This window comes from Pristiophorus japonicus, chromosome 2, assembly GCF_044704955.1.
Source record: "Pristiophorus japonicus isolate sPriJap1 chromosome 2, sPriJap1.hap1, whole genome shotgun sequence".
In the NCBI taxonomy this organism is placed as follows: Eukaryota; Metazoa; Chordata; class Chondrichthyes; family Pristiophoridae; genus Pristiophorus; species Pristiophorus japonicus.
This window is the reverse complement of record NC_091978.1, coordinates 239545425-239557537: the sequence shown is the minus strand read 5'-3', so window position 1 is coordinate 239557537 and position 12113 is coordinate 239545425. Positions and strand designations below refer to the sequence as shown.

At 40.9% G+C, this 12113-nt stretch overlaps 1 protein-coding gene across 1 annotated transcript in view; it reads left to right on the top strand.

Annotated features, from left to right (window-relative positions):
• fras1 (Fraser extracellular matrix complex subunit 1) overlaps positions 1-9226 on the top strand; it is a 757390-nt gene extending 748164 nt beyond the window's left edge. Inside the window, exons 72-74 of the mRNA XM_070871094.1 lie at positions 4044-4249; positions 5310-5456; positions 7485-9226. Of these exons, the coding sequence (XP_070727195.1) occupies positions 4044-4249; positions 5310-5456; positions 7485-8063 (932 nt within the window). The 3' untranslated portion in view covers positions 8064-9226. The remainder of the gene's footprint in view (positions 1-4043; positions 4250-5309; positions 5457-7484) is intronic.
• Positions 9227-12113: the final 2887 nt, after the last annotated feature.

The window sequence follows — 12113 nt, the reverse complement described above, 5'->3', positions numbered from 1 at the left end:
ACGATTAGGTTATGGTAGGGAATGAAGCTGAGCAAGAAATGCTAAGTGTTGATATCAGCACAGTGGAATACAGCAAGATATCAGACCAATAGTGCACCTCAAAAAATAAAAATGAATGGAGAAATAAGATTCTGCATTTATGATAATTGATGATGTTGAGACAATTGTTGGGCAGAGAACGAGAGCTCCTAGTTACTGGGAGATGGATTCATACGGTAACAACAAGATCACATAGCTGCCCTTTTACTATAGGGTAGTGTACTCACTAATGCTGCAGTGGGACATGGTCATAAAGTTCTAAGTATTCTTAGAATAAGATTTGCTGTACACATCATCTACGTCTTGACCATTGCCTTTGTGAATGGTAATTTTCTGTGTGCTTTTCTCCTTTCTAATTGGTTATTTTCTACTTTCATTATAAAAAAGACTAGCATTTCATGACCTCAGGAAGACCTAAAGTGCTTTACAGCGAAATACACTTTTTTGTAGTGTAGTTACTGTTGTAATTTTGGAAATATGGCAGCCAATTTGCACTCAGCAAGCTCCCATGAATGGCAATGTTATAATGACCAGATAATCTGTTTTTGCGTATTGGTTGAGGGATAAATACTGGTCAGGACACTCCTCTGCTCCTCTTTGAAATAGTGCCATGGGATCTTTTATGTACAACATCGGTAGCAGATGGGCCTTCGGTTTAACTTTCATTTGCAAAACAGCACCTCCAACATTGCAGCACTCTATCAGTGCTGCATTGAAATATCAGCCTGGATTATGTACTCAAGTCTCTGGAGTGGGACTTGAAGCAGCAACCTTTTGACTCGGGTGAAAATGCTACCCACTCAGCCACGACTGACACCAATCATGCTGTGCAGAACTTTTCCTTGGTAACATTCCACCAAAAACATTCTATACAATTACATTACAACAATATATAATTCTCCAAGATACAGTTGCCATGATAGTCACTCACCCCACTATAAACCCCAAAAATTTAAATATATCGCAGAAGAAACATAATTTTTTTTAAATCAAAAACTTAGTGATAAACTTAGCTCCAAAAACAGCCTTCCTTTCCAAAATGCCTATTTGAATATCTGAGCTACCTGGATTCCAAGTCCACACAGAATTAGTATTAAATTTATCCATCAGAGGACCCCTCCTTGGACTAGAATTCCCTTGGAGTCACTTTGACTTTTCAGATTCCCAGAAGCCACTATGCACTCATTCCTTCCCAAGAAGAAAGAGAGAGAGAGAGAGTTTGTGTGCCTTGGAGGAGGAGGCAAAAGAGCAGAAGAGAGACTTTCTTGTGTAATCCAGCAGACTGCAAGAAATGTAGAAATCAACAAAGGGACACAAAGAAAATATTAAGAGCTGCAAAAAGGAATACAAAAAATAACTTACACATAATAGAAAGGCTAATAGTAAAAGTTATTATAAATGTATTATCAGTAAGGGAGTGGCTTAGGAAGATGTGGTCCATTAAAGACAGATGCAGATGATACTGTAATAGACAGCAAGGTAATGGCAGATTTATTAAACAAAGATTTGTATCCGCTTTCACAGTGGAGGAAGAGGATAAAATTCCAGTGATAGAAGGGAAACTAAAAATAGAGTCACATTCACCCCAGAAACAGGCCCAGCTTGAAGGACCCAGAACAAACTGCAACAAATATTCGAGGGAGAGGCCAAGTCATTCAATTCAAATAAAAGCAACCAGTGGGTTTTCTTTGACTATTCACTTGACTGGCTGTTGCATTTTCACTTTGGCGATGCATATTTAAAATTCCTTTATTGAAAGAATGGGGTAGATTACCCCCCAGCAGTGTTTGGGCGAGTGGGATGTGGAGTCAGCTGGCTGCCCAATAGTCTCAACAGTACACTGTACAGTTTCAGAGCCGGGCCTCTAGCATACGGCGGGTGGGCTGTGGGCAGAAAACAAATGCACTGGGGCAGCCTGTTGGCTCCAGGTTGCCACAATACCAGACAACCCGGTCAGTATCCAGACCTGGAAAATAGTAGGTCTGGTGGGTGGGGGGATGGGGGTGTTGTGGGTGGGACCTGTACTTAGTGAGGGAGAGAACTAGTGCTGCAGAGGGCCAGGTTGTATTTGTGGAACTTCCCGTTCCTCTCAGTCCCATGAAAATGAATTCAAACTTACTTTCTGGGCTCCTCTTCGGCTGGACACCAGCTGAAACTGTTTGGAGCATGCAGACTAAATGCTGTGCCCAGTATGTTCTAACAGTAACAAACTAAAAAAAAACCTATTACCTGATCAGGTGGCACTCTGGCCGTCCAACAGTAGATCCTTCAGTATATGGTATCTGTCCACCATTGGCGGGAACTGGTCAGGAAGTTGTACCGAACCATTTTCGGGGCGCTATCCCCCCCTGTTTACGCCAGGTAGGAGGCTTCAAAATCCCCCCCATATCTCAGCCGAAAACCAGAAGCCATTACAGAAAGATTGATAGACCAGAACAACCATGTGGACTTTCAACAGTGAACCACCACAGAAGGTTATTGTTCAAGGACACTTGTTCCGGGTCCAGATTGCATTGAAGGTCAGTGCAGGAGAGGCAACTGTTTGTTATTTTCCATCACCCAAGAAGGGATAGCTAAGTCTGTAAGTACTGTGAATCTATAATATGTCACTGCTACTGTTCACTTATCCACTTCCTATTTAATAAATATATTTGGTAGTTCATAACAAAAGGCAGTCTGTTGAAGTGAATATTCTGCCGCCTTTCAAAATCGAGAAAGCCTACGTAGACCATATGGTACAATCAGGATGCTGAACTCCAGTGACGGAGGGTTTTCTGTTTGATCCCTGGGCGCACTGCAAATTACTTATTTGACCGGTAAATGCACATGCCCATTCATAGGGAGGGCTCAGCTATGGGGCTGATCTGAGATCCCATTCCGCAGCAACAAGTGAAACTCCAATGTAACTGTTTTAACAGAGATCTCAGTATATTTTCTACAATTAAGTTACTTATACAGCCTACTTGTATCTTAAGTAATATGGAATGAAGTACATTTATGAATTGTCATTCATAGCAGTTTGTTTAAAAATATATATATAAATCAGGGATGGGAATGACTCCCTGTTTCAGATGAGCAACAGTAGGATACTGAAATAGGTTTGTAACGATGTGTTCTTTCTCTCCCTTTTCCTATTTCACTTTCCCACAATTTCACAATTTGGAGGTTGCTCAGTATCAAATTTCCCCTCTCCCCTGGGGCATCTGGATTCTCCGAGCTGTTGGCTAGTCCATAACCATCGTTACTGCCCAACATCAGGGCAGGGGATTCCAGTCTGGCCAGCCAGCAAGTATAGGAAAGAATACCTTGTATCCAGAATGGCTTTCCATCCAACGGCCCAGATGAGAGCTAACAAGTTTTCCGTAATTTAAAATAACCAGCAGTCCTGGCTCTCAATCCCTTGGCTGTAAATTTTCGACTGACTAGAGCTTTCTGGAACACTCCACAGCTTGTCCCAAGATTCCAAAATGAAGCATGCAAACCTTGAAATCCATTTTTGACTACAAAAAACACAAATATACTACCACGGTTTTATTTTTAGAAATCAACCAACTTATTGAAGTCTTTCATTATTTTTCTTCTTCTGACTCCCAACATAGCAGAATTTGAGGAGCATCTCAGCACCATACTATTTAAAAGTTCTGCTTAAAATTACATAGCAGTACCCATAATTAAATCTCTTTGCTTTAGATTGTTTTGGCACTGGGATTAAAAACAACACTAGTTCTTGCTCAGCCCGTGCTCAGATAGTTGTTTAACTTTGTACGTGATATATTAGCTAAAATGAGACAGTAGAAGAATAATTAGGAGAAGTCATTGTTTTCCAGAGACAGCTATGCATTTTCAAATCATTTCTACCCCTGCAGAGTTATGAAAACATGGTGATCGCCGGGTGTGCTTATATATAGCAAGACATGGTGAATTACCATAGGACATGTGTTGTAACCACATTATGGAGCATTGCCCAGGAGATGACGATTCACATACCTTTCTTTTTTTAATAGGTCAGAGACTGTATGGACGTGTGCTTTGGAATCCTGAGCAGAACCTCAACTCTGCCTACAGGCTACAATTAGAGAAGGTATATCTCTGCACCGGGAAAGATGGTTATGTTCCTTTCTTTGATCCCACTGGAACGATTTATAATGAGGGCCCACAGTATGGCTGCATCCAGCCCAACAAACACTTGAAACATAGATTCCTCCTTTTGGTAAGTTTAAAAAATTGCTGATCAAAATTTTATGGGGGGAACTTTCCCCCATTTTTGAACTTTGATATGTAGATAGTCTTCTAGCATGAGGTTTGCTGACAAAATGTATGTAAAATGATCAGCTGTCATCTGTCCTCGGTTGGATGTTTTACCATTTATTTTATTGAAGACAATAAACAGCCTAAAAGTTCATTAGCCTTTCCCTCTGAGGTGCCTGTGAGTACTGAGAATTTTGCATGTCTCCTCCCCTGGGCCTCATGCCAGAACAGGTGGGAGGAAATCCGAGGCCTGCATATGCGCTCTTGCTCACTGACATCTTAGACTTCAAAGCCCCAACGTGTTTAGGTCATCCTGTACAGTATGGGGATTATATAATCTTCAGCCTGCCTCTGGGGCCCCTTATAAATTCCCAATAGACCTGGATTGTCAATTCCACAGGTGCAGGGGAAAGGAGTATTTTCCCCAGTAAATCCATATTCTACCTCCAGCCTTCCATTCAGTCTGCTACTTTTTTTATTTCAATTATGCAGTCCTATTATAGACTGGCTCCTGAATATTACCTTGATGTAATAATGATTACGCAACCCTATTATGAGCTTTGAAAACTGCCACACGGTGCGGGCTCGAAGGGCCAAATGGCCTACTCATGCACCTATTTTCTATGTTTCCATTTTCTCTGTTACTATAGGTTGTGTAATCCTATTATAAGTTTGCAAAAGCAAAATACTGCGGATGCTGGAATCTGAAATAAAAACAGAAAATGCTGGAAAACTCAGCGGGTCAGGCAGCATCAGTGGAGAGAAAGCAGAGTTAACGTTTCAGGTCGGCGACCTGACGAAGGGTCGTTGACCCGAAACGTTAACTCTGCTTTCTCTCCACAGATGCTGCCTGACCCAATGAGATTTCTAGCATTTCCTATTATAAGATTCTTCCTGATTACTGCTGTTGATTGGGCAATGAGTATACTGTCTTATTACTGACTGTGTTTGCCTATTATAGATTGCCTTTTAAATGTTGGTTTTGGTTGAATATTAAGATATATTCTTTTGCTCTTTTAAAGGATCGGAACCAACCAGAAGTAACTGACCAGTATTTTCATGATGTACCATTCAATGCTCAGTTTGCTTCTGATGCACCAGAGTTCCACACAATGAGAGATGTGCCTGGAGTGGATGGTTTCACAATGAAGGTTGATGCTCTTTACAAGGTATGTCTGCTCATTTAATTTTCTTTATTAGGCATTAAAATGGCAGTCAGTTCTCCTGTAGCATAAACATGGGAGCAGTGTCCTGCCCAATTCCTCATGTATGGGACAACCCTAAAGTGGTTGTGTGATTCATTTGCACAGTACTTTCTGTAAGAATAAGATTCAAATCAAAGCAAACAATGATTTGGATTGGACAATTTGTGTTAAAAGTAATTACATGTTACAGTTTATGTCAAGACAGACATCAGCATTATTCCCTTTAATAATGTATATTGATGATGTTCACACACACACACACACACACACACACACACACACACGAGTACCAAAATATTCCAATATGCTTTGTAAATTCCCTATTCTCTGCTTTAAGTATAAAGATAAACCCACCCACACTATCACACTACGCCACCCCCGAACCCCCCCTGCACTGACTGCAATCCAGCAGATCTGGTTTATACTCCAAAATGATGCCATTTTAACTCCAGATCGACAAAGACAAGTCCAGTCTGAAACTCGCCAGATGTACGTGGTGGTAAGGAATGTGGCCTGAAGAGGCCTAGGTAAGGTTTCTTGTTTAAATTTTTTAAGATTTCCTGTGAGATCTAGAGTGCTCCTCCAAGTCATACAAGGAAACCTTGTGCCTTCTCTGACCCAGGATTCCCTCCCATCGCCCGACCAAGAACACCTCAGGACCCCAATTCCCGCCCCCCACAATCAATGGTCCCCTCGGCCAGCGACCTTCACATCATCCGCATATTTGTCCCATATATGGAAAATTTTACAATGGAAAGTTGCAGTTGACACAACACCTGGTTAGGGTGCTCTGCTTCACGTACATAGTTGTTGATGTGGTTCAAAGCATTCTCCAAGTCAGCGGATCATTAGTGCATCTGCAATCAGTGTGACATAATTAATTCATATTACAAAGAAAGTCAATGACCCGCAATTTTTCTCAGAGGTTAATTGTAATAACTTACTCACAAACACAATATTCTGTTAAATCTATTGAACCATGTGGTGTTGTCTTGTTGAGAAATACAGTTTGTGACATTGCACCTGAGAGACAACAATGAATCTTGCTTGATCCAGTGCATTCCAGACTGTCTTTGTAAGTAAACTATTATTTCCTAACCAAGGTTGTGTTCCCCTTACGCAGCTCTGGTCCATTTACTCTATATAGCTGGTGACTTAATGGAACTTTGGACTCGTTAGTGGATCAGTATAAAACCTGCTTGATAGATCAGACAATGCACATTTACAGCTTGGACCCTAATTTAACACGCCTGTGTATTTAAATATCCTGAGTCTCAGCAGAACACACAGCCTTTCCCAAATTTATAATGTAGCATAGGAAAGGCTTGAACACTGATATTCTTTTACAAATTACACTTGCTAGGGTGGGGTGGAGGGGGGGGCGGAAGGAAGAGAAATCCTAATATTCGTAATTGTTTTAAATATTCAGGGTGAACAACAGCCATAATTTGTGGAGGATATCACAACCATTCTCAAATGGTGTTCACACATTGCACTCAATTAGGGACCACTGGAGTTTGTTCAACGAGCAGCTGAACTATACAGATCCGAAAATTCCGGATTGGATCCCGACAGTGGCAGTTGGGTGTTGCACTTGCCTCAGTATCCTCACAGTGAGAGGGAAAAGACGTCCAGGGTTCCCACTCCTAATCACTATCCATTGAGGAGGATAGCAGTAGGCGTGAATATGGCACCCCTCACAGTCAAATAGCTCACCAATACTCACTGTCACGGTTCACATATAAATAATGTGGGGTACCAGCATTACAGAACCCTTCTCCAGCATAGAATGGAAAAAAATTCAAGCAAAATATTTTGCTGACAGTCACACGTATTATTGATTATTTGCAACTTTTTTTAGCTATAGATATATTTCAGTATATAAATGTGAGTTCTTACCAAATTTAGCTTTACTCAGGTTTTGCCTACACATTCTAAACTCCCATTGGTAAAACACCTTTCTATTGCTGTAACTGTGCTATTTCTTATAAGGTGGAAGCTGGCCATCAGTGGTACTTGCAAGTCATCTACATTATTGGTCCAGAATCACTTTCTGGACCACGAGTTCAGCGCTCGCTTAGTTACCAACTCCCACGGCAAAAGCGAGATCTGGTGGACAAGAATGGCAAGCTAACACTTGACGACTCTTTGATTTATGACAACGAGAATGATCAGGTCAAGAATGGCACCAACATGAAGAATTTAAGGCTGGAGTCCGAAGCTATGGCATCGACGTCACACAAAGAGGCATCAATAGGCGGTGCTCTCGCTGCTGTAATGCTGCTACTCCTCTTCCTCACTGCTGCTTGCTTTTTAGCAAGAAAATGTAAATATAAGAAGAAATTGCCCAAGGAGTTCCCAGAGGAATATCCATTGAACACGAAAGTTGAAATTTGCAACAAAACACTGAACAGGCTGGAGAAGAACTTAAATGGCAAGCACTGCACAGTGAAGAATATCAACATATTAAATAAAAATGATGATATCATTCGGATAAAGGGTATCAAGGTTAAGCAGGTAAATCTCAACATTAAGCTCCAAAATAACTTACAGGATGGAACAGAGGTTTGATGATTGACAAATTTTATTACAAAATTTGTATTTTTTGTGGGGGAGGGGAAAAGAGAGCTGTCTTTAAAAAATATTGAAAAAGTAAAGGGAAACTGGTTTGAGTGGTAGTGATTGTGCAGTGTGATCCATTTTGCAATTGAGCTACCTCATTCTATGCAAGCATGTGCCGCATTAACACAGTACTCATTAAATCAAGTGCATATCTGTTCACGAACTCTTCTGAAAGCTAGATGCCTTTGGTCCCCCCCCTAACCTCTCTTAATACTTTTTCTACTGGTAGCTCAATCATTGTGCATGCTTTTAAATATTCAAGATTTTTCATTTATTTTATAGCTTGGTTGAATGATCATTTGAATTGTATAAACATACCTGTGAAAGATCAATCCACTTAAAATTACACGAGTATTATTGTCTTGTTTCCAGCCATGCACTCAATCTGTGTTCCATCATGTAAAAGTTTGTTTATAACTGGATGAAATGTGTAAATATCCTTTTTTTAAGTGCAATTCCTATTTGGAGGCAATGTTCATCCAGGTTAACTTGTACAACTATCAGGTTGTGCGTTTCTGAATAGTTGTGGTCCTGATTGGCTTTATTTCAACTTGAAAAGCTTTTTCAATTATTATTTTTATACTTGTGGTAAACTTTGGACAGAACGAACAGGTATTGTTAAATATATGGACACTGTTAGCACCCCCAGTGTAATCTCGGTTTAAGTGTTTTTTTTAAATAAATATCAATTTACTATGTACTGTATTATATACTGTTGGTTTTATATCCTGTGTAGAGGAATAGTACAAGTAAACTTCACTCTTTATGTTAAACTGTTTAATGGAGCTGTGTGACAAATCATATTTGAATTGTAATATTACTGTAGCCACGAGAGGACCCCAGCAGACTCTGCTGGTGGGAGACAATAGCACACCACTGTCTTCAATTATTCTATTATGTCTCTGTGATAAAAACAAGAAACTGTCAACATTTCCTTTTCAGTGTGGATCAGCCCACTCAGCAAGCACTTGCCTGTTAACTGAGTGATCCAGTTGTGGTGCTGTATTTTTATCTTTACATCAGTATGTTGAGCTAATGATATGAGAAAACTGACCGCTATGTTACCTAACATGAGGTTTTTAACTAATAAAGAACATTTTATTTAATATAAATGAATCTTGTCTGTTTTTTATAGTTATTTCATACCTTTTATACATTTTCACCAAAGCATTTTTCAACCAACATTTATGTGTCAACACAGAACAAATTGAACTATTATTTTGACTCTGACATTAGGGCATCCTGAGGACATGAAAGGGGCTTTCTTTGAGGCTTAGAAAGAGGAAGAATTAAGTGGAAATAGGTTAATTGCAGGTTATATTGTAGATATAAATCAGCGCAGCAATAAGATCAAGGGGTAAATTTTAACTTTCACCAGCTGGCAGCAAAGTCAATGTTGAGGATTGACTGCCTGTTATACACCCTGCCCAAATTTTCTTTCTGTTTACTTCAATGGAAATGAAAATCGGATAGGATATATAACAAGCAGCGGATCCGCAATGCTGAGCTTACGCCTGATGGCGAAAGTTAAAATCTACTTAAATGTAAATGAAGCCTAATGTGCAGTTCTCAAAATAAAATTACTTTTTTTAAAGTTGCATAAAAGGAGCTATATGACTTTTAAGAGATTAAGTGAGGTGGATAAACTCTGGCAGATGGAGTTTAATGTGGGGACATGTAAGGTCATCCTGTCTGGACATAAGGAACATAGATCAGAGTATTTTCTAAATGGTGAGAAGTTAGGAACTGTAGAGGAGCAGAGTGATTTAGGGGTCCAAGTACAGAAATTAATAAAATCTAGTGGACAGGTCCAAAATGTTCTTTTAAAACAGAATGGAATATTATCCTTTATCTCAAGGGGGCTGGAATACAATGGGGGGGAAGGGGGAGTGTTTAGTTATGTTACCGTTGTATGAAGCTCTGGTTAGACCACATCTGGAGTACTATGTTCAGTTCTAGGCACTGCACCTCAGGAAGGATGTATTGGCCTTGGAGGGGGTGCAGTGCAAATTTACCAGAATGATTCCCTGGGCTAAAAGGGTCAAATAATGAGGTCAGATTACATAGAATAGGCTTGTATGCCCTGGAGTATAGAAGCATAAGAGGTGATATAATAGAAACATAGAAAATAGGTGCAGGAGTAGGCCATTCGGCCCTTCTAGCCTGCACCGCCATTCAATGAGTTCATGGCTGAACATTTAACTTCAGTACCCCATTCCTGCTTTCTCGCCATACCCCTTGATCCCCCTAGTAGTAAGGACCTCATCTAACTCCTTTTTGAATATATTTAGTGAATTGGCCTCAACAACTTGCTGTGGTAGAGAATTCCACAGGTTCACCACTCTCTGGGTGAAGAAGTTCCTCCGCATCTCGGTCCTAAATGGCTTACCCCTTATCCTTAGACTGTGACCTCTGGTTCTGGACTTCCCCAACATTGGGAACATTCTTCCTGCATCTAACCTATCTAACCCCGTCAGAATTTTATATGTTTCTATGAGGTCCCCTCTCATTCTTCTGAACTCCAGTGAATACAAGCCCAGTTGATCCAGTCTTTCTTGATAGGTCAGTCCCGCCATCCCGGGAATCAGTCTGGTGAACCTTCGCTGCACTCCCTCAATAGCAAGAATGTCCTTCCTCAGGTTAGGAGACCAAAACTGTACACAATACTCCAGGTGTGGCCTCACCAATGCCCTGTACAACTGTAGCAACACCTCCCTGCCCCTGTACTCAAATCCCCTTGCTATGAAGGCCAACATGCCATTTGCTTTCTTAACCGCCTGCTGCACCTGCATGCCAACCTTCAATGACTGATGTACCACGACACCCAGGTCTCTTTGCACCTCCCCTTTTCCTAATCTGTCACCATTCAGATAATAGTCTGTCTCTCTGTTTTTACCACCAAAATGGATAACCTCACATTTATCCACATTATACTTCATCTGCCATGCATTTGCCCACTCACCTAACCTATCCAAGTCGCTCTGCAGCTTCACAGCATCCTCCTCGCAGCTCACACTGCCACCCAACTTAGTGTCATCCGCAAATTTGGAGATACTACATTTAATCCCCTCATCTAAATCAGGTGTTTCTATGTCAGGTGTTTGAGGTGTTTAAGATAATTAAAGGAAACGATAGGCTAACTAGAAAGAAACTATTTCCTTTGGTGGTGCTGGTGTCCAGAACAAGGGGGCAGAATCTTAAACTTAGAGCTAGGCCTTTCAGTGGAGATGGCAGAAAGCACTACTTGACTCAAAGGGTAGTGGAAATCTGGAGCTCGTTCCCCCAAAAAGCTGTTTAGGCTAGGGCAATTGAAAATTTCGAGATTGATAAACTTTTGTTAGGTATAAAGGATTATGGAACCAAGGCAGGTAATTAAAGTTAAGATACAGATCAGCCATGATCTAATTAAAAGGCGGAACAGGCTCGAGAGGCTAAATGGCCTCCTCCTGTTCCTATGGGCTAGAACCTCCACTCTCTGCATGCTTAATGCCCATTTTACCACTGAAATGACGTATAACGCCCATGTATTGCCCATTTTGGCACAAAATGGAAACTGACGGTCTTTTTTAGGAAACTTGTCGGCGAGCGTTACTTTCCCCATGTGCTTAACGCCGGAAAAAATATTACTGCCCGCCCACTTTTTTGGGGCGGCATCAGCAGAATGGGCGAAATCAACACCCATAATATCGCCCAGTGTTAAGTTCCACACGGAATTAATGCCGAGATTCAATATTAACGCCCACCCACTGTTTCTTGTCGTAAAGAGCATATTTACCCAAACTAGCGGCCATGGAGTTCGCCCACCGTAATTTTCACCACCTCGCACACATATCGGCCACAATATCGCTCGCTCAAAAAACCGCCACAAAAAATGGAACTAACTGGAACGAACGCCAGCGGTGTGGCTGGCATTTGTTAAATCCTACTCTTATGTGAGGAACTGATATAGAAACATAGAAAATAGGTGCAGGAGTAGACCATTCGGCCCTTCGAGCCTGC